The sequence below is a fragment of the Miscanthus floridulus genome, chromosome 18 (assembly GCF_019320115.1).
Source record: "Miscanthus floridulus cultivar M001 chromosome 18, ASM1932011v1, whole genome shotgun sequence".
Classification (NCBI taxonomy): domain Eukaryota; kingdom Viridiplantae; phylum Streptophyta; class Magnoliopsida; order Poales; family Poaceae; genus Miscanthus; species Miscanthus floridulus.
In genome coordinates, this window is record NC_089597.1 from 110,699,634 (window position 1) to 110,719,880 (window position 20,247).

A 20,247-nucleotide genomic window follows, 5' to 3' on the forward strand; every position below is an offset into this window, starting at 1 on the left:
CTAGATGACTGAATTGTCTAGTAGAGATTCTCTCTTAATAGTACAACCATTTATCCTAAACGTGATCACACTCTCTATAATATCTTGATCACCAAAACAAAATCCCTATTTATACCTTTGCCTTGATCTCCGCACTTGATCATCATCACATGTGGCCATCTCATCATTTCATGTGATCAACACCAACCCTTGAGTGCCACCATGCTCCACACTTGGATGTACCAACCTATCTCACACAACACTTAAATAGCAAGGTTAGTACATAGGTTTCATCAATTATACAAAACCAAACTAGGGCTTTCAGCACCCACAGGGGTCTCAACCTCGTCGCGCCCGCGCCAATAAATAGACGTTTGAACAACAAAAAAATAATTATTTTGATGTTTGCACCTATATTTTTTCTTCATATTAGGGCGATATTAGGACGACGTACCCACCCCGTGTTTTTATCGTTTGTATATGTTGTTCCATTAGCGGTTCGTCCAATCCAATGAGGCGAGGGATGGAGAGAGTGTCATGGCGGCAGTTGCAATGGCGGAAACTGCGCGGTGGGGCCGCTACGCGCCCACGACGGATGCGGGACGGCGGCGGAGCGACGTGGACATGGACTTCGGACGGGAGATGGCAGCGCAAGCAACTTCATCAAACTCTCTTGCCGTGGATCTTGAATCGTGCACTGTGTACAATATGTTTCTTTCTATAATTTTTGCTCGGTTAAAACTGAAAAAAAATATAGAAATCAAAACTGAACTCATCAGTTTTTAGTTTCCTACTAACAAACATGCCCGTACGGTTGCAACGGGAAAAAATGTTATCAAATGTTTGACCTATTTGCTTCAGCTTACTGACACCTACAACAGTTAATTTGTATAGGTACTACTTTTGCTGTTTTGAATGGTTGCTGTGGTTTTTCCAGCGATCACAAATGAACGGGTACATTAATAGAAAAAGAACGACAATTTATGCCAAAAATTAGTATACTCGTTGATGAGTATGATTGAGACCTCTCTCAATCTTTTATATGTTAGCCCTTGTCGAGGATTGTAATGGTATATATGGATAACTTAGATATTGTACTTGTATATGATATTTAAGTTGGTAAGGGGTTAGTCATCGTCGTGTAAAATTTGGTCCGTTCATTGATGAGTATGACTGAGACCTCTTTCATTGGTATATGCAAATAGCTTGGAGATATATTTATTCTGATTAAACTGGACGACAAACTACTCAAAATTTCTGTTTACCTTTCGATTAATTGGGATATTGGCTGATCTAGGTTAAAATAATTTTTATTCCTAATGAAAACTACGTCAACAACTTTAAGACCATCGGTTCTATTGATAATAAGTTTTATTTTTAATCCAAACTACATCACCCCAACTTAGTCGTATAAATATTTGTTTATTAGGTAAGAGTAATATTAGGTAAGAGTAAAAGTTTTAAAGATCCATAATACGAAATTTATTATTTATTATTATTTTATCTACCCTACCCTATAATACACCAGTTACAATAAATCTACAGCCACACAACAAATGCCTGCTCTACAGTCATGACCTATGCTACATCCACACCCATGAATGCACCCAAAAAATATAACACCATCAAAACGGATGCACCAGATTATCTCTTAGTCATTCTCTCTCATTACTCATCCAAATCCGACGGCTCATGTTTAATGTGTCTGTCCTCCATCGCCCTCCTACGGACCCACGCGGGATTTCAGCACCGGCGTTAGGGGAAAAAACAGCATTTCAGCACTGGCGTTTCGAAAGTTCCACACCCCCCGCCCGGCCGGCCAGCGGCCATGTCCCTCCCCGGTGGCAACGGCGAGCCCCCTCCCCCTCCACCGCCGTTCCCCTCCACTCATCAAGCTCGGCCGCGCGGTCACCGCGAGACACGTCGACCGCCTCCTGACAGTGCTCCTCCGCCGCTGCAGGCACCGCCTCCTCGCCGCGCTCGCCTCCCAGGCGCTTGCCAACGCCATCGCCCCTACTCCGCGCACGCACCTCCTTGCCGCCTCCGCCTTGCTCGACTCCGCGCGGCCGCGTGACGCCGCACAGCGCCTCGCACTTGCCTCCCGCACCGCCAGTCGCCGCCTCTGGGATGCACTGCTCTGCCGGGCCTGCGCCGGGGGCGGCGACCCGCGCCACGCACTGGAGCTACTCTCCGCTGCCATCGAAGACCACGGCATGGTGCTGTCGCCTTCCACGTACCGCGAGATGGTGGTGTTGCTGTGTGCCCACGGGGAGGTGGATTGCGCGCTTAGGGTGTTCGACTTAATGACCAGGAGGGGGGTGTCAGGTAGAGGATCGCGTTTGCAGCTCGATCGTTTCTGGGTTATCCAGAACTGGGAAGGCCGGAGCAGGGCTGGATTTCTATGAGAAGGTGAAGAGTCAGTTCAGTGGATTTGATCCGGGCCTTGTGACACTGACATCAGTTGTCCATGCTCTTGGGTTGGAGGGGAGAACTGGTGAGATGGCGGAGCTTATGCGGGAGATGGAGTGTAAAGGCATGAATGCTGATGCTGTGTTTTACGGCAGCATGGTTCATGGATACATGAGTCGTGGGTTTTTGATGGAAGGTCTTCGGGAGCATCGATCCATGCTAGAGAAGGGAATCGAAGCTGATGTGACTAACTATACTACTGTTATTGATGGACTCTGCAGAGAAGGTAGTGTGGAGAAAGTAATGGGGTTCTTGGATGAGATGGAGCGAGTGGATGCTAAGCCAAATTTGATTACTTATACATCACTGGTTGGTGGCTTCTGTAAGAGAGACAGGTTGGAAGATGCTTTCTCTATCGTGAGGAAACTGGAACAAACAGGCGTGGTGGTGGACGAGTATGTATATTCGATTTTGATTGACAGTTTGTGCAAAATGGAAGATTTAGACAGGGCTTTCTCGTTGCTCACGGAGATGGAGAATAAGGGAATAAAGGCTAGCATCAAAACATACAACGCGATAATAAATGGTCTGTGTAAAGCTGGTCACACTGAAAAGGCTCTTGAAATTTCTGAAGGTGTTGCTGCTGATAATTTCAAATATAGCACACTGTTACATGGTTACATCAAAAGAGGTGACATAACCGGTGTTATGGCAATAAAGGATAGGCTGGTAGTGATATTTCTATGGATGTTGTCACATGCAATGTTCTTATCAAAGCATCGTTTATGATTAACAAGGTGAATGATGCCTGGAGCTTGTTTCATAAAATGCCTGAGATGGGCTTAAGACCTAATACTATCACCTACCATACAATCATAGACAAACTGTGTAAAGCTGAGGAAGTTGACAAGGCACTGGAGTTGTTTGATGAATACAGGAAAGATTCAGGATTCTCCACTGCAGTTGTTCATGAGTGTCTGACTAAAGCACTGTGTAATGGAGGAAAAGTTGACATGGCTGACCAAATATTTTATGATCTTGTTCAGAAAAAAATAAGGCCCAATTTCTTTAACCGCAGGAAGTTGATTCATGCACACTTCAAAGGACACGGTGAACATGGTGTGCTGGATTTCATTTGTAAGGTTGGGAATTAGATATTGACTTATTTTCATCTGTTTGTAATTATGCTTCTGCTTTCTTAAGCAACAGAAATTGTATGCAAGCAGCAATGGATGCTTACAAGTTACTCAGAATGCAAGCCATTGCGGTGACTAGATCCGTTGCGTTAGCACGGGCATTATACTAGTGTTTATAAGAAAAAGCAAATGGACTTCATTAGGAAAGAAAAAAACAAAAGAAAGGTCACGGGAAAAAGCAGCACGGGACACCCCTAACGGGGGCGGCAATTTTTTTCTGAGACCCCAACGTAGGAAATACTACCTCAAGCGTGAGAAACAGAGATAGAAAAAGAAAAAAAAAAGGACGGACGTCCAAACATGAGAAGAAATAGAAACGGAAACGAACGTGAAAAGAATACTGCTGATTAGGCTGGACGAATTTTTTTTTAGTAGTAGAGGATATGAACACAGATACCATATTTGAATTGAAAAGCAGAGGATACGGACACTGATTAAGAGACAAGAAGGAGGACGGTAGAAATAGAAACTTCCTTATTATCGAACGCGGAGTGCGCAAGAAATTTTATCTCTTTATTATTAGAGATATTAAAGATCCATAATACTAAATTTATTATTATTTAATGTTTATAAGAGAAAGCAAATGGACTTCATTAGGAAAGAAAAAAACCAAAAAAGGTCACGGGAAAAAGAGCACGGGACACCCCTAGCGGGGGCTGCAATTTTTTTTTTGAGACCCCAGCGTAGGAAATACTCCAAACGTGAGAAACATGAGATAGAAATAGAAAACGAAAAAAAAGACTGGACGTCCAAACAGGAGAAGAAATAGAAAAGGAAACGAACGTGAAAGTAGTAGAGGATATGGACACAGATACTGTATTTGAATTGAAAAGTAGAGGAGACCAGAAGAAGGACGGTAGAAATCGAAACATCCTTGTTATCAAATGTGGAGTGTGCAAGAAATTTTGTCTCTTTATTATTAGATATATAGATATAGATAAGTAACCGAACGGCTCTTAGTTTTTAGAAATTGAAGTTTTTGCAAACCGAGTAAATTGAATCCAACCGTCGGTTTAAAACCGATTTCCCTGTCCTACTCATCGACGGCAGCGGCATACATGATACTGCTATTCGGCCTGTTCGCTGGTTGGTTTCTGAGCTGGTTTGGACTGGCTGGTGCTGATTTATTGTGAAAGGAAAACACTGTTGGCTAGCTAAAACCAACGAGCGAACAGGCTGATTGAGTACTGACGTAATGTGTCACGCTCATCGCGAAACAAACTCACTGAGACACTGACGAGAAACGTTGGGGGCGTGGCGTGGAAGTGGAGCCGTGGACAGACCGACCGAGCACGCTGCACGCAGCCACCGGAGGCGGCGGAGGCCAGCTAGCCAGATCACTGCACTGGCACTGCGCATCCACAGCTGGAACTGGAAGTAGCGGGCCGCCTCAAATTCGGAGCATTTTTTTTTGTGTGCGTGTGTAAAAAATTCGTAGCATGTTTAAACCGCACCGGATGGACCCAAATCTACACCACCCACCAAACCAAACGGGCAACCCCAGTCTCGGCATGGTTTAATTTTGGTTTCCTTCTATTTCTTCCCTCCACTTCGTCTCCTCCGCGACCGCACGCGGCCACGCGCCTCCTCCCATGGAGTCATCCGCCGCGGGGGGCGACACCCCTACCCAGCCGTCGGCGTCCGCCGGGGCCTCGCCTCCGGCTCCTCCTCCCCCGCCACCGCCGCCGAGGGGGTGGCTCGCCGGCCTCGTCTCCGGCGCCGGCCGGATCCTCGCCGCCGTGCTCGGGCCCGAGCCCTCCGCTTCCGGCTCCGGCTCCGGCTCCATTTCATCAGCCGCAGCGTCGGACGGGGACTCGCCGTCGGCCGCGTGCTCGCCGGCATGGTACCCGCCTCCTGGCCCTCATGGTGAGGGCTGCAATGACGCCACCGGTACGGACTCCCCCAACTATGCTTGGAAAGTTTGCGCCTTTCAGGCCCTGCCGCTACTCTGGGTGCCGCATTGCCGCGTTTGCAGCTGTATCTAAATGTTCGTGCTGTTTTGCATTATTTGCATGCTGCGTATAGGGGTAGCGACGGCGATTCGAATGACCAAAGTTCAGTGAAAAGTTCTCGAATTTTGGCGTTTCGACTTCGGAATAGTTTTTTAACGAAATAGTACACTGGATGCTTGGCAGTTTCATGTTTCCCCCATCTGCATCTGCATGGGGGACGATGGTTGTTTCTTTATTGCAGTTACTTACTTACTAGGCCATGCTAGCATGCAACTGACCGATAAAAGTCGATCCATGCTCATGAATACAAAATATGTTATTGGATCGTGGACATGACTACATTGGCACTAAGCCACTATCTGGGCGAAAATACTCCTTAAGCGTCTGCTTATTGCCTTACCCATAGAATTCTTGTACTAAGCATATGTTTGAGCTGCAATCCATAGGTGGTCCTGGAGGGTCACACGAGCATTCATAATATGGGTCCATACTGACCATTGAAGCCTTATGGGCCCCCAACTGTAATTCAAATTTTAAATTTCTGAACCGAGAGGGAGATAAGACATGCATGGACTCAGATATACGGCTAGCAACCCTGAACTTGAGATTTTCCAATGATTTATTTCCTCCGTTAACGAGTGGCACATGAGTCGTCAATTCTTTTCATGACCACTAACTCAGCAATATGATTATATGATGTGCAGCATCAGTAAGGCTAGCTAATAGGCCAGCCAGACTGGAATCTGTTTTTAAGTTAGGGATTGATTAAACCTTGTAGTTTATTGGCAGTCTCAATCCTTCTCATGGAAATAGTGGGTCCTACCACCACTTTACATCTCTTATATAATTATATTGTTGTTCGACTGCTAGTCATTCCATGTCATGGTTGTTCCTTTTCTTAGATAAAAACCATCTGGGTTCTGAACAACCCAAAACGGAAGGGATACCTTTAAATGTGTTTTAGTTTGTGAACTTACCTCAAATCATTTGCACATGTTATTATAAAATTCTTTTGTTCCTCTTATTTCCTAGCTTTTGGAGTATAACTGTCTAAACCCTTTTTTGTGTGCTTTTCATTTGCTTTGGTTTTTACCGATATATCTTTCTGACATAAATTCCATTACAACCTGTAACTCCTAATGTCTTAGGAATCATCAGTGTTCTGTGCTCGTTTACTTATTCTTTCCTGTAAATGGACTGTACATTTTTACTTATTTTGTTATTTTAAATGGAGTGTTATTTTAAAATTCAGTCCGATGAGTTTTTGAGATTACAGATAATGGTGATTCCCCAGTCTTTCCCCTGAGTAATAATCAATCAAATCAGGTATTCCCAGTCATTCTATTTATTACCTAACATATTATCTCCCTGTTAGTTTGTAAACATGCTCCTCTCTCTGGATTACAAGACTAGGAGTAAGGGATCAATTACCTGAGCACTTTACAGTTCATGCGTTGAAGTCATGTAGAACTGTTTGTGATTTTAGGGTGAAAAGGAGACTGTTCTAAAAGGCTACCCTGGGTCCCTAGCAATTATCTCTGAGATTGAACCAAAGGATGCCATAATGCAATTGCTTATGCAGGAGACCTATTCAAGGTATTGCATCGTATATGTAGTATCGACTTCCAATTTCCCTTCTAAACTGTGCTGTTTGATTTTTGTTTTGCCTTTTCATTTAAGCATATTTTTTATCATGTATTTGAATGTGACATTCTATAAATATGTTTCAGAATTCAAACTCAACCAAACAATCACTTTACATGCTTCTCTTTCGGTATATTAACTATTCATTATTATATGATGGCCATGAATTGTCTCCTACTGTGATAAAGCAACAAACACTGTGAAGTGCTGCCCTTGACTCTTTGTATTCTATTAACACCTTTTATAATCCTGGATAATTTAATACTTGATGGTGGCAGATTAGCAGTGGTTGAAAATCTACAAACTATGTAATTAATATTCAACAGGACATAATTTCTTTTTTTTTCTATCAGGTCTGAGTGCAGCAAGTTTATAAAGATAATTCAAGAGCGGGTTTTAGACTCGGATTCAGGTGATATAGATGCTGGTGGGTTTTCTCTTACAAGTGCTCGGAAGGCTGGCAGACTAGCCATAGATGGATACTCTTCATTTAGTCCACATGAATCCTCACCTGCAACTTCTAGTCTTCAAGTGCATAACTGTGATAATAGTGCTGCTGTGGGCACAATTCCAAAATTAGCTCATACCAACCAAACCCCTTTCATCAACAATGCTAAGAACATAAACCCAGTGAGTGCTTTTGCTTGTAAAAATTTAGTCTGTTTCAGTCTATATTAATCATGACTTCATGATATATTGCTGCACAATGCATACTACCTCAATATCTTTTGTTGATTGGTTCATACGCTGAAAAATATCCTGGAAGTATTAAATCTTCAGGAGTTTTTTCTCATAGGTCTTATCCAGCAAATGGTGTTTGAGGCGGTCTTCTGATATTCAATTAATCATACATGCACCTTAAAGTGATGTTACTACCTCCGCCCCTAAAAGAAAATCATTATAGTTTTGTCATAAAGCCAAACTTTCTTAAATTTGACCAATATGGAGAAGAGTCGGCATTAATGATATTAAATAGACGTACATATATTTCTTGATGAATCTAATGATACTTATTTAATAGAATACATATTAGTACTTTTATATATAAAATTGGCCAACCTTGATATTTTTTATTTAAGACAAAATTAGAATGACTTTCTTTTAGGGGCAGAGGGAGTAGTTGCCAATTTTTAGTTCGGTTGCTGTACTCAATTTGGCAGCAACCTTCTGTAAGTTCACACTGACCTAGCTTATTATGGTTTTCTCCATGGACATACATTATTAGTTTCATGTTTAAAGTTTTTGGGTGGACATACATAAATTCCTAACTGTGTGACCTTAATCTAGTCTCAAGCACCGAGTATTCAGAATTGTTGTTGTTGTTGTCAGTATGCAAAATATTTTGTATCTATATGCGGTCCAAAGCACAATTAGTGTGTTGCTATATATATCTATTTGAAACTGTCTCAAGTGACTTTCTTTTCACTATATAAACGAGTTTAATTTGATGAGTATCTTTTGAATCTTACAATCACAAAATTATGGATTTGTTTTGGCAACTCTGGAATGAAAGAATTTTATCGCTGTATACTTGACTGCAGGTTCTCAAACGAAATTACTCTGTTAGAGAGGATGCATATGGGGAGATTCGAAGAGTCAGGCCAAAGATCAATGGAAATTCGTGGGACATTTCAAAATTCAAGCAAGTTGATATTATTCGAAATCATCCAGGTTGAGATTAATCATTTCAGCTATTAGTTGAGAAAGACCACTAAGCCTCCGAAAGATTATCAATTTGCGTACATCTACAACTTATACCTATTTTTCTTATCAGCTGCAAATTCACGTGAAGAGCTCACTACCAGGAATCCAAATGCTTCCAGAGATGGAAAGAAACTATTAAATGATATTATGGGAGCCAACAATTTAACATACCCTAACTTTATTTCAAAAGTTGAAACTGCTGATGAAATATTAGATGTCCCCGATAAACCTTCAGCTGTAACTCCACAGCTATTTGATTCCAGTTCTCCGCAAGCTGGTAGGGAACAAAAAGGTTTTGGTGCTACAACACTTAATCAGTGTTCTAGTGAGGTACTGATATCCCACTGTACCCAAGATTTGTTGGATGCCTTTCTTTCACGTGAGAACATGCTATTTGTCGTGACATTAAGATGAGATGACTTTTACCATAGGACCTGAAGAAAGGCTTTGCTTTGAAGGTGGAGCCTTTGAATGCATTTATTCCTTTCGAGCAGCAGATGATGGACTTATCACACAGGAAGCAAGAGCGTATGTTATCGTCATTGAATATGTTTTTCTTGCTTGTCATATGAGATTGATCCCTCAACATCCTCTGAATTTCTATTATTATTATTTGCAATTACTGAGCAGATGCTGCCTGTGACGATTCATGCTCTCTCTCAAAATTAATGTTGAAGGAGGATATTGAAGCTGCACCCAGGTAGTATATCATACCACTCTTCCTAGACTATTATTCTGTGCAAGAGTTTAACCAACACCAACGTTTACTAGTACTTGTGGTGGCTGTGCTTTGCCATAAGAACTTGGAATATTTGATTTTTGCTAGAGGAGTTTGACTTGAATTTAGGATCAAAACGTCGAGAGTCGATGGCTTAGGATTGTAGTTGCTATATAGGACAATGCTGTCTGTTAACTTTAACCTTGTGTTTATGATTCAAAATCACACATTTCTAGAGCACATGTGCTTCTTTTATGATGAGCTGTTATCATTGATCACTTAATATCCACCACCTGAATTACATCTTTGAAGTTTCTAGTAAAGGGTTGTCGGGTGCAGTAAACATTCTGTACCATATTATGCCCAAGTTTTTTTTTTTTTTTTTTGCTGTAGCTGTCAGGTTAAATGCCTTTGAAAGTTAAAAGAAGTAATGTGCCAATAAAGTATTCTGTAAATGTCTATTTCAGCCTGCCGATGGGCATTCAAGTACAAAATGGCTCCAAGAACCGCAGAAGAAGGCAACCCAACTCACAAAAAACCACGGCAACTCCAACAAGGTCACCTGCAAAGGGTTCACGTCGGAAGAACAACGATGCCATAGTCAAATCGGAGATGGACTTGCTTGAGCAAAGCAAGCTGGTACTGACAGAACAAGAGCAAGAGTTGGGAGACGTTCCGGTGAAGAGACCTGTTGGGAGGCCCAGGAAGGCGAGGTAACTTCCAGCATTTTTCATTTTTATATAGGAACAAGGCATGGTAACCTTTCATGCCCTTGGTTGTAATCATGGTCTACTTGTAAACTAGGAATGGACCTAGCTCAGATGATGCGAGCACCCCTGCTTCGTAGGTTTGAGTTCCGTTTGGCTTGAATTTGGGTGCCTTTTTCAGTTACCTGTAACTTCTGTAAAGTGTGACTGTGTGAGCCATCTTAATGCCAATCTTAACTTATCGAACTTTTGAATAACTTGGAAAGGCACAGCAGGCAGCAGAACTAGAGAATTGAAGTTTTTTATGTGTGCGTTAATGTTTCAGAGAACGGACATGCTAGCACCCGGATGTCCGATCCAGGCGCTACCGTTCGGACGCTACCCGCATAGGGAGCGAACGAGTGCCTAGCGCGTCGGGCTTACGAGGGAGTGCACAAGTAGTGGTGTCGTGTTGTCCCGGACGTTGACCATGCCATCCCGAACGTCGTCCGCGCCGCTGACTGCTTTCCATACGCATTCTATGTGCAACATCCGATCTACTTTTGAAACATTCAGGTGCAACAGTTGCAACATACAAAAGAAGACAGATGAAACACTTGCGAAAACGTCTAAAAAACATTTGAAAACAATTGAACATATGCAACATCCAGATGAAACACTTACAAACATATGTATGAAACACCTGAAAACACTTGAAACATATGCTCGCAACATGCATGTATATGCAGCATCTAGATCTACTTTTGCAACATCCAGACAAAATATTTGCAACATTCGTCTGGAAACATACGAAACATTTGGAACATCCACTTAAAACATACGTATATAGCCATTACAAGTGCAACATCTCGATCTACTTTTGCAATATCGATATACAACATTGCAACATACCTCGAAAACATCTGAAACACTTTGAAACATACTATTGCAACGTGCGCTTTCAGCGTAGGATTTGCTTACTGCTTGGACGAATGAAGGCTTATCGACGCGGAGCTCGAAGCTGCGGAGTGGCGCGGAGGTCGCTAGTATGGAACTCGTCGACGGCACAGACCTCGACAGGGGCAGGGGTAGGCGGATGGAGCACGGCCGCGACGAGAGGCGTAAGTCCAGAAGCGACCTAGCGAGCGCCTAGGGCGTCGGGCTCGCCGTGCGCGGCGCGGGCGTGAACGGGTGTCCCACGAGCAGAGCGAGCGGGCGACGTGGGTAGGGGCGGCGTGGACGAGTGCGGGTTCCATCGAGACGGACAAACGGCCTAGAAGGGGCGTTTCCGTTCAGACAAGAGGACTTCGAGAATCGGGACAACTGGACAAGGGGAAAGAGAGGATGTATTGACATCATTATCATTGTTACCAAATCGACTCCATGTAAATCATGTTTCATAAATACTATTGTCAGCAGCAGATAGTTAAATTTCTAGCCTGTCTTACGTTGCACAAATCATATGTCGTTTTATCGCCAGTCGCAGCTTCAGCTCGCGTGCTGCACCTGCACAGTGAAACAGATTGGCCACACCCACACTGGACAAAAGGCCAAAAGGGTCAAGCCCTCGAAGCGGGAATCGACGGTGGGTGGTCAGAATTCGCCGGAAGTAGTCGGCAGATCAGATGTGCCGGCAGCAGATTTGCGCCACTCGATCAGGGATCGGCGCCACTGACTGATCCGATCAGGTTCAGATCTCCATCTCCCAAACACAAACAACAGCGGAGCGGGTCGCCTCGCCGCCCTCTTCCCGCCACCCAACTTCCCGTCCACCCGCTCCCGCCACCGTATCCGTAAACCCAATCCCCTAGCTGGCATGCTGCGCGCGGGCCTCCGCCTCCCCTCCACGCTCAAGAGCTCGTAATCGTTGCCTGCCGCTCCTGCACCGAGCGGCCAACGCGCACCGCCGCCGCCGATGGAGGCCACCGGCCGGGGGGTGTTCCCGAACAAGCCCACCCTCCCGGCGGGGCCGAGGAAGCGGGGCCCGCTCATCCCGGCCGCGCCCCCGCCGCCGTCTCCCTCCTCGCTCCCGCTCGACTCGCTCCTGCTCCACCTCACCGCGGCGCCGGCGCCGGCCCCCGCGCCGCGGCGGTCGCACCCGACACCGACGCCGCCGCACTCCTTCCTCTCCCCCGCCGCGCAGGCGCTCGTGCTCGCCATCTCCTCGCACCCGCTCCCGACACTCGCGGCCTTCCTCGCCTCCCGCCGCGACGAGCTCCTCCGCGCGGACATCCCGTCCCTGCTCAAGGCGCTCGAGCTCTCGGGGCACTGGGAGTGGGCGCTCGCGCTCCTCCGATGGGCCGGCGCCGAGGGCACCGCCGACGCGTCCGCGCTCGAGATGGTCGTCCGCGCGCTGGGGCGCGAGGGCCAGCACGACGCCGTCTGCGCGCTGCTCGACGAAGTGCCGCTCCCGCCCGGGTCCCGCCTCGACGTCCGCGCCTACACCACCGTGCTCCACGCGCTCTCCCGGGCGGGTCGGTACGAGCGCGCGGTCGAGCTCTTCGCCGAACTCCAGCGGCAGGGGGTGGCGCCCACGCTCGTCACCTACAACGTCGTGCTCGACGTGTACGGCCGGATGGGCCGCTCGTGGCCGCAGATTGTCGCCCTCCTAGATGAGATGCGGGCCGCCGGGGTCGAGCCCGACGACTTCACCGCCAGCACGGTGATCACCGCGTGTTGCCGTGATGGGCTTGTTGATGAGGCTGTGGCATTCTTCGAGGACCTCAAGGCCCGGGGCCACGCCCCGTGCGTCGTCACCTACAATGCGCTGCTCCAGGTGTTTGGCAAGGCCGGAAACTACACCAAGGCTCTGCGAGTGCTCAAGGAGATGGAGCAGAACGGTTGTCAGCCAGATGCTGTGACGTACAATGAGCTCGCCGGAACATATGCCCGGGCTGGGTTCTACGAGGAGGCTGCCAAGTGCCTGGACACAATGACATCCAAGGGTTTATTGCCAAACGCATTCACATATAACACCGTGATGACAGCTTATGGGAATGTTGGGAAGGTGGATGAGGCACTTGCTCTGTTTGACCAGATGAAGAAGAGCGGGTTTGTGCCGAATGTGAACACATACAATCTTATCCTTGGCATGCTTGGCAAGAAATCAAGGTTCACTGTGATGCTAGAGATGCTTGGAGAGATGTCAAGGAGTGGATGCACACCAAATCGGGTCACATGGAACACAATGCTTGCAGTCTGTGGGAAGCGTGGCATGGAGGACTATGTCACCCGGGTTTTGGAGGGGATGAAGTCTTGTGGGGTTGAACTGAGCCGAGACACCTACAACACCCTGATCTTGTAACTTGACTAATGGTATATGCAATAAACATAAAATGTGACTTTTTAGCAACATGGAAACAGGGGGCTGGAGTGTTTAGCTACTTTCTAAATGCTTCAGATTCCTCTCCCTAAGGACTTATCTGTAAGTGATCATCCGAGACTTACAGTACAGCTGTGAGAGCTACATGGCTCTGGCTTTAGCTCAGTATGAGGACCCTTTTCTAGCTTGTTAGTGGTTACCTTTATTGGCGTAAGAATGGCTTGACGAATCAGGTATAGGACAGCCTCTACTCTTATGTGTATAGCCGTGAAGGAATTGTGCCATTTGACAGGGGGGTTCCTATAACTGTTTGCCGAGTGAATCTAATGGCCCTAACTTGTTAGACGAACCTTTGAAAGGCTTCATAGTGACCCCTACCTGCTCACCTTGGGAGTGTTTTGGGAGTTATAAACCCGGGCATATGGGAATCATGACTCACAGTGAAAGTGTACAACCTCTGCAGAGTGTAAAACTGGTATATCAGCCGTGCTCACGGTCATGAGCGGCCTTGGAACATTTATGGAATAGATGATCACTAAGTAATATCTGTTTATGCTATTCATTACTCATGTTTACATCTGATCATGTGTTCTACTTTGGGGACTGAAACACCTTGATGCTACTCATAAGCTAAAATTGTGACAACTAAAAGCTGACCGCTGTTAAGCCTGTGTCTAGCCTTTTGAGCCTCATGAACCTCGTGTTACACTTGTTGAGTACGACATGTACTTACGCTTGTTTATTTTCACTATTTGGATAAAAATCCCGGATGGGTAACAGATGACCTTGAGAATGATGATTTCCTTGAGGACTACTAGACTTGTGGTCAACCAGTCGACGTCTCTGTGAATTGGAGCTTCCGCGATAGATCTTTTTATTATTTGTGCTATACTTATGTAATAACTCTGTCTTATTCGTGATGTAATAAACATTGGAGATGATACTATTCATAATTTGTCGGCTTATGTGTGTGACTTATCTCTGGGCGCACATAAGGTTATGCACCCCATTTTATCCTTAAAATTGGGTGTGACACGCCGCAAGAACCTACCTACAAGTGAGGTAGCTCAATGACACGAGCAATCCAATATAGTACCTTTTGGCTCTTCGTCGGGAGAAGGTCAAGAACTCGTACAAGCAATTGATCGGAGCCGGAGATAATCACCAACTCCGCTCAACGATCCTCCAATCATCGGACCATCTAGGTGCTGGCAAACACCAAGAGTAACAAGATCACGACCAACCCAAATCACCCAACTAGTGCCATAGGATGATACAACTCAATGCAATGCACTAGAGGCTCTCCAATCTCACTTAAGATGATGGAATCAAGTGTGCAAGTGAGTGGAGTATATTGCTCAGCTCCCAAAGGGTGTGCACAAGTGTAAGAGGTGCCAAGAGAGTGGCCATGGCCGGCCACACCCTCTATTTATAGCCACACAAGCAAATAGAGCCGTTGGCCCTTTGGGGCTATTTCTGCGGGGGCACCAGACACGGCGGTGCACCACCGAACAAGGGGTGGCGATGCCCCCTCCAACAGTCACCAACGGCTAGTTTGACTAGCCGTTGGGTCACCAAACATGTGATGGTGGCACCAGACAGGGGGTGGCAGTGCCACCCCGAGCCAACTTCGCGTTTTCCCTGCTCTCTGGATAAATAGAGCAATGCCCCCCTTCGCTATAAATCGAATTCAGTGCTCTCAGGTGAAAAAGGGCGGTGGCACCAGACAAGGGCGACGGTGCCCATGGCGGTGCACCGCTGTGCTAGTGGCGGTGTACACCGACATGTACGGTGACTACCCCACTACAACCCTTCTCAGTCAGGTCTAGGTGGGCACCGTCCTAGGGGTGGCAGTGCCACCGGACAGGGGGTGGCGGTGCCACCCAGGCACCTCCACTTGCTCTCCAAGTTGCAAACTTTTTCACTATTCGATCCACGGCAACTCGAGCAACTCCCCGCAAGCGATGCTAACTTTCAAAGTGTTTTCTCAAAACATATTAGAGCCACGTTAGCATTTCTCAAAATATTTTCGATAAATATTTTTGCTTGCTCTCCGATGTGCACTAGGCCTAAATGCAATGCGTGAAGTCTAACACCTAGTGGCACTAGATGACTGAATTGTCTAGTAGAGATTCTCTCTTAATAGTACAACCATTTATCCTAAACGTGATCACACTCTCTATAATATCTTGATCACCAAAACAAAATCCCTATTTATACCTTTGCCTTGATCTCCGCACTTGATCATCATCACATGTGGCCATCTCATCATTTCATGTGATCAACACCAACCCTTGAGTGCCACCATGCTCCACACTTGGATGTACCAACCTATCTCACACAACACTTAAATAGCAAGGTTAGTACATAGGTTTCATCAATTATACAAAACCAAACTAGGGCTTTCAGCACCCACAGGGGTCTCAACCTCGTCGCGCCCGCGCCAATAAATAGACGTTTGAACAACAAAAAAATAATTATTTTGATGTTTGCACCTATATTTTTTCTTCATATTAGGGCGATATTAGGACGACGTACCCACCCCATGTTTTTATCGTTTGTATATGTTGTTCCATTAGCGGTTCGTCCAATCCAATGAGGCGAGGGATGGAGAGAGTGTCATGGCGGCAGTTGCAATGGCGGAAACTGCGCGGTGGGGCCGCTACGCGCCCACGACGGATGCGGGACGGCGGCGGAGCGACGTGGACATGGACTTCGGACGGGAGATGGCAGCGCAAGCAACTTCATCAAACTCTCTTGCCGTGGATCTTGAATCGTGCACTGTGTACAATATGTTTCTTTCTATAATTTTTGCTCGGTTAAAACTGAAAAAAAATATAGAAATCAAAACTGAACTCATCAGTTTTTAGTTTCCTACTAACAAACATGCCCGTACGGTTGCAACGGGAAAAAATGTTATCAAATGTTTGACCTATTTGCTTCAGCTTACTGACACCTACAACAGTTAATTTGTATAGGTACTACTTTTGCTGTTTTGAATGGTTGCTGTGGTTTTTCCAGCGATCACAAATGAACGGGTACATTAATAGAAAAAGAACGACAATTTATGCCAAAAATTAGTATACTCGTTGATGAGTATGATTGAGACCTCTCTCAATCTTTTATATGTTAGCCCTTGTCGAGGATTGTAATGGTATATATGGATAACTTAGATATTGTACTTGTATATGATATTTAAGTTGGTAAGGGGTTAGTCATCGTCGTGTAAAATTTGGTCCGTTCATTGATGAGTATGACTGAGACCTCTTTCATTGGTATATGCAAATAGCTTGGAGATATATTTATTCTGATTAAACTGGACGACAAACTACTCAAAATTTCTGTTTACCTTTCGATTAATTGGGATATTGGCTGATCTAGGTTAAAATAATTTTTATTCCTAATGAAAACTACGTCAACAACTTTAAGACCATCGGTTCTATTGATAATAAGTTTTATTTTTAATCCAAACTACATCACCCCAACTTAGTCGTATAAATATTTGTTTATTAGGTAAGAGTAATATTAGGTAAGAGTAAAAGTTTTAAAGATCCATAATACGAAATTTATTATTTATTATTATTTTATCTACCCTACCCTATAATACACCAGTTACAATAAATCTACAGCCACACAACAAATGCCTGCTCTACAGTCATGACCTATGCTACATCCACACCCATGAATGCACCCAAAAAATATAACACCATCAAAACGGATGCACCAGATTATCTCTTAGTCATTCTCTCTCATTACTCATCCAAATCCGACGGCTCATGTTTAATGTGTCTGTCCTCCATCGCCCTCCTACGGACCCACGCGGGATTTCAGCACCGGCGTTAGGGGAAAAAACAGCATTTCAGCACTGGCGTTTCGAAAGTTCCACACCCCCGCCCGGCCGGCCAGCGGCCATGTCCCTCCCCGGTGGCAACGGCGAGCCCCCTCCCCCTCCACCGCCGTTCCCCTCACTCATCAAGCTCGGCCGCGCGGTCACCGCGAGACACGTCGACCGCCTCCTGACAGTGCTCCTCCGCCGCTGCAGGCACCGCCTCCTCGCCGCGCTCGCCTCCCAGGCGCTTGCCAACGCCATCGCCCCTACTCCGCGCACGCACCTCCTTGCCGCCTCCGCCTTGCTCGACTCCGCGCGGCCGCGTGACGCCGCACAGCGCCTCGCACTTGCCTCCCGCACCGCCAGTCGCCGCCTCTGGGATGCACTGCTCTGCCGGGCCTGCGCCGGGGGCGGCGACCCGCGCCACGCACTGGAGCTACTCTCCGCTGCCATCGAAGACCACGGCATGGTGCTGTCGCCTTCCACGTACCGCGAGATGGTGGTGTTGCTGTGTGCCCACGGGGAGGTGGATTGCGCGCTTAGGGTGTTCGACTTAATGACCAGGAGGGGGTGTCAGGTAGAGGATCGCGTTTGCAGCTCGATCGTTTCTGGGTTATCCAGAACTGGGAAGGCCGGAGCAGGGCTGGATTTCTATGAGAAGGTGAAGAGTCAGTTCAGTGGATTTGATCCGGGCCTTGTGACACTGACATCAGTTGTCCATGCTCTTGGGTTGGAGGGGAGAACTGGTGAGATGGCGGAGCTTATGCGGGAGATGGAGTGTAAAGGCATGAATGCTGATGCTGTGTTTTACGGCAGCATGGTTCATGGATACATGAGTCGTGGGTTTTTGATGGAAGGTCTTCGGGAGCATCGATCCATGCTAGAGAAGGGAATCGAAGCTGATGTGACTAACTATACTACTGTTATTGATGGACTCTGCAGAGAAGGTAGTGTGGAGAAAGTAATGGGGTTCTTGGATGAGATGGAGCGAGTGGATGCTAAGCCAAATTTGATTACTTATACATCACTGGTTGGTGGCTTCTGTAAGAGAGACAGGTTGGAAGATGCTTTCTCTATCGTGAGGAAACTGGAACAAACAGGCGTGGTGGTGGACGAGTATGTATATTCGATTTTGATTGACAGTTTGTGCAAAATGGAAGATTTAGACAGGGCTTTCTCGTTGCTCACGGAGATGGAGAATAAGGGAATAAAGGCTAGCATCAAAACATACAACGCGATAATAAATGGTCTGTGTAAAGCTGGTCACACTGAAAAGGCTCTTGAAATTTCTGAAGGTGTTGCTGCTGATAATTTCAAATATAGCACACTGTTACATGGTTACATCAAAAGAGGTGACATAACCGGTGTTATGGCAATAAAGGATAGGCTGGTAGTGATATTTCTATGGATGTTGTCACATGCAATGTTCTTATCAAAGCATCGTTTATGATTAACAAGGTGAATGATGCCTGGAGCTTGTTTCATAAAATGCCTGAGATGGGCTTAAGACCTAATACTATCACCTACCATACAATCATAGACAAACTGTGTAAAGCTGAGGAAGTTGACAAGGCACTGGAGTTGTTTGATGAATACAGGAAAGATTCAGGATTCTCCACTGCAGTTGTTCATGAGTGTCTGACTAAAGCACTGTGTAATGGAGGAAAAGTTGACATGGCTGACCAAATATTTTATGATCTTGTTCAGAAAAAAATAAGGCCCAATTTCTTTAACCGCAGGAAGTTGATTCATGCACACTTCAAAGGACACGGTGAACATGGTGTGCTGGATTTCATTTGTAAGGTTGGGAATTAGATATTGACTTATTTTCATCTGTTTGTAATTATGCTTCTGCTTTCTTAAGCAACAGAAATTGTATGCAAGCAGCAATGGATGCTTACAAGTTACTCAGAATGCAAGCCATTGCGGTGACTAGATCCGTTGCGTTAGCACGGGCATTATACTAGTGTTTATAAGAAAAAGCAAATGGACTTCATTAGGAAAGAAAAAAACAAAAGAAAGGTCACGGGAAAAAGCAGCACGGGACACCCCTAACGGGGGCGGCAATTTTTTTCTGAGACCCCAACGTAGGAAATACTACCTCAAGCGTGAGAAACAGAGATAGAAAAAGAAAAAAAAAAGGACGGACGTCCAAACATGAGAAGAAATAGAAACGGAAACGAACGTGAAAAGAATACTGCTGATTAGGCTGGACGAATTTTTTTTTAGTAGTAGAGGATATGAACACAGATACCATATTTGAATTGAAAAGCAGAGGATACGGACACTGATTAAGAGACAAGAAGGAGGACGGTAGAAATAGAAACTTCCTTATTATCGAACGCGGAGTGCGCAAGAAATTTTATCTCTTTATTATTAGAGATATTAAAGATCCATAATACTAAATTTATTATTATTTAATGTTTATAAGAGAAAGCAAATGGACTTCATTAGGAAAGAAAAAAACCAAAAAAAGGTCACGGGAAAAAGAGCACGGGACACCCCTAGCGGGGGCTGCAATTTTTTTTTTGAGACCCCAGCGTAGGAAATACTCCAAACGTGAGAAACATGAGATAGAAATAGAAAACGAAAAAAAAGACTGGACGTCCAAACAGGAGAAGAAATAGAAAAGGAAACGAACGTGAAAGTAGTAGAGGATATGGACACAGATACTGTATTTGAATTGAAAAGTAGAGGAGACCAGAAGAAGGACGGTAGAAATCGAAACATCCTTGTTATCAAATGTGGAGTGTGCAAGAAATTTTGTCTCTTTATTATTAGATATATAGATATAGATAAGTAACCGAA

General features: G+C 45.4%; 2 protein-coding genes and 2 pseudogenes across 2 annotated transcripts; all 4 read left to right on the top strand.

Annotated features, from left to right (window-relative positions):
- The first annotated feature begins 1,807 nt into the window (after positions 1–1,807).
- Positions 1,808–3,694, top strand: LOC136524371 (pentatricopeptide repeat-containing protein At5g57250, mitochondrial-like; annotated as a pseudogene).
- Positions 3,695–5,104: 1,410 nt separating this feature from the next.
- Positions 5,105–10,540, top strand: LOC136521796 (uncharacterized). Its single transcript, XM_066515563.1, has 10 exons — positions 5,105–5,474; positions 6,813–6,862; positions 7,023–7,132; positions 7,534–7,810; positions 8,722–8,851; positions 8,955–9,214; positions 9,316–9,412; positions 9,515–9,584; positions 10,070–10,315; positions 10,407–10,540. The coding sequence occupies exons 1-10, from the start codon at positions 5,177–5,179 to the stop codon at positions 10,447–10,449; spliced, it is 1,581 nt and encodes a 526-aa protein (XP_066371660.1). The 5' UTR covers positions 5,105–5,176; the 3' UTR covers positions 10,450–10,540.
- Positions 10,541–11,933: 1,393 nt separating this feature from the next.
- Positions 11,934–14,527, top strand: LOC136521798 (pentatricopeptide repeat-containing protein 10, chloroplastic-like). The gene has a single exon (XM_066515564.1). The coding sequence runs from the start codon at positions 12,204–12,206 to the stop codon at positions 13,590–13,592; it is 1,389 nt and encodes a 462-aa protein (XP_066371661.1). The 5' UTR covers positions 11,934–12,203; the 3' UTR covers positions 13,593–14,527.
- Positions 14,528–17,521: 2,994 nt separating this feature from the next.
- On the top strand, positions 17,522–19,406 carry LOC136524372 (pentatricopeptide repeat-containing protein At5g57250, mitochondrial-like; annotated as a pseudogene).
- The last annotated feature ends 841 nt before the right edge of the window (positions 19,407–20,247 follow it).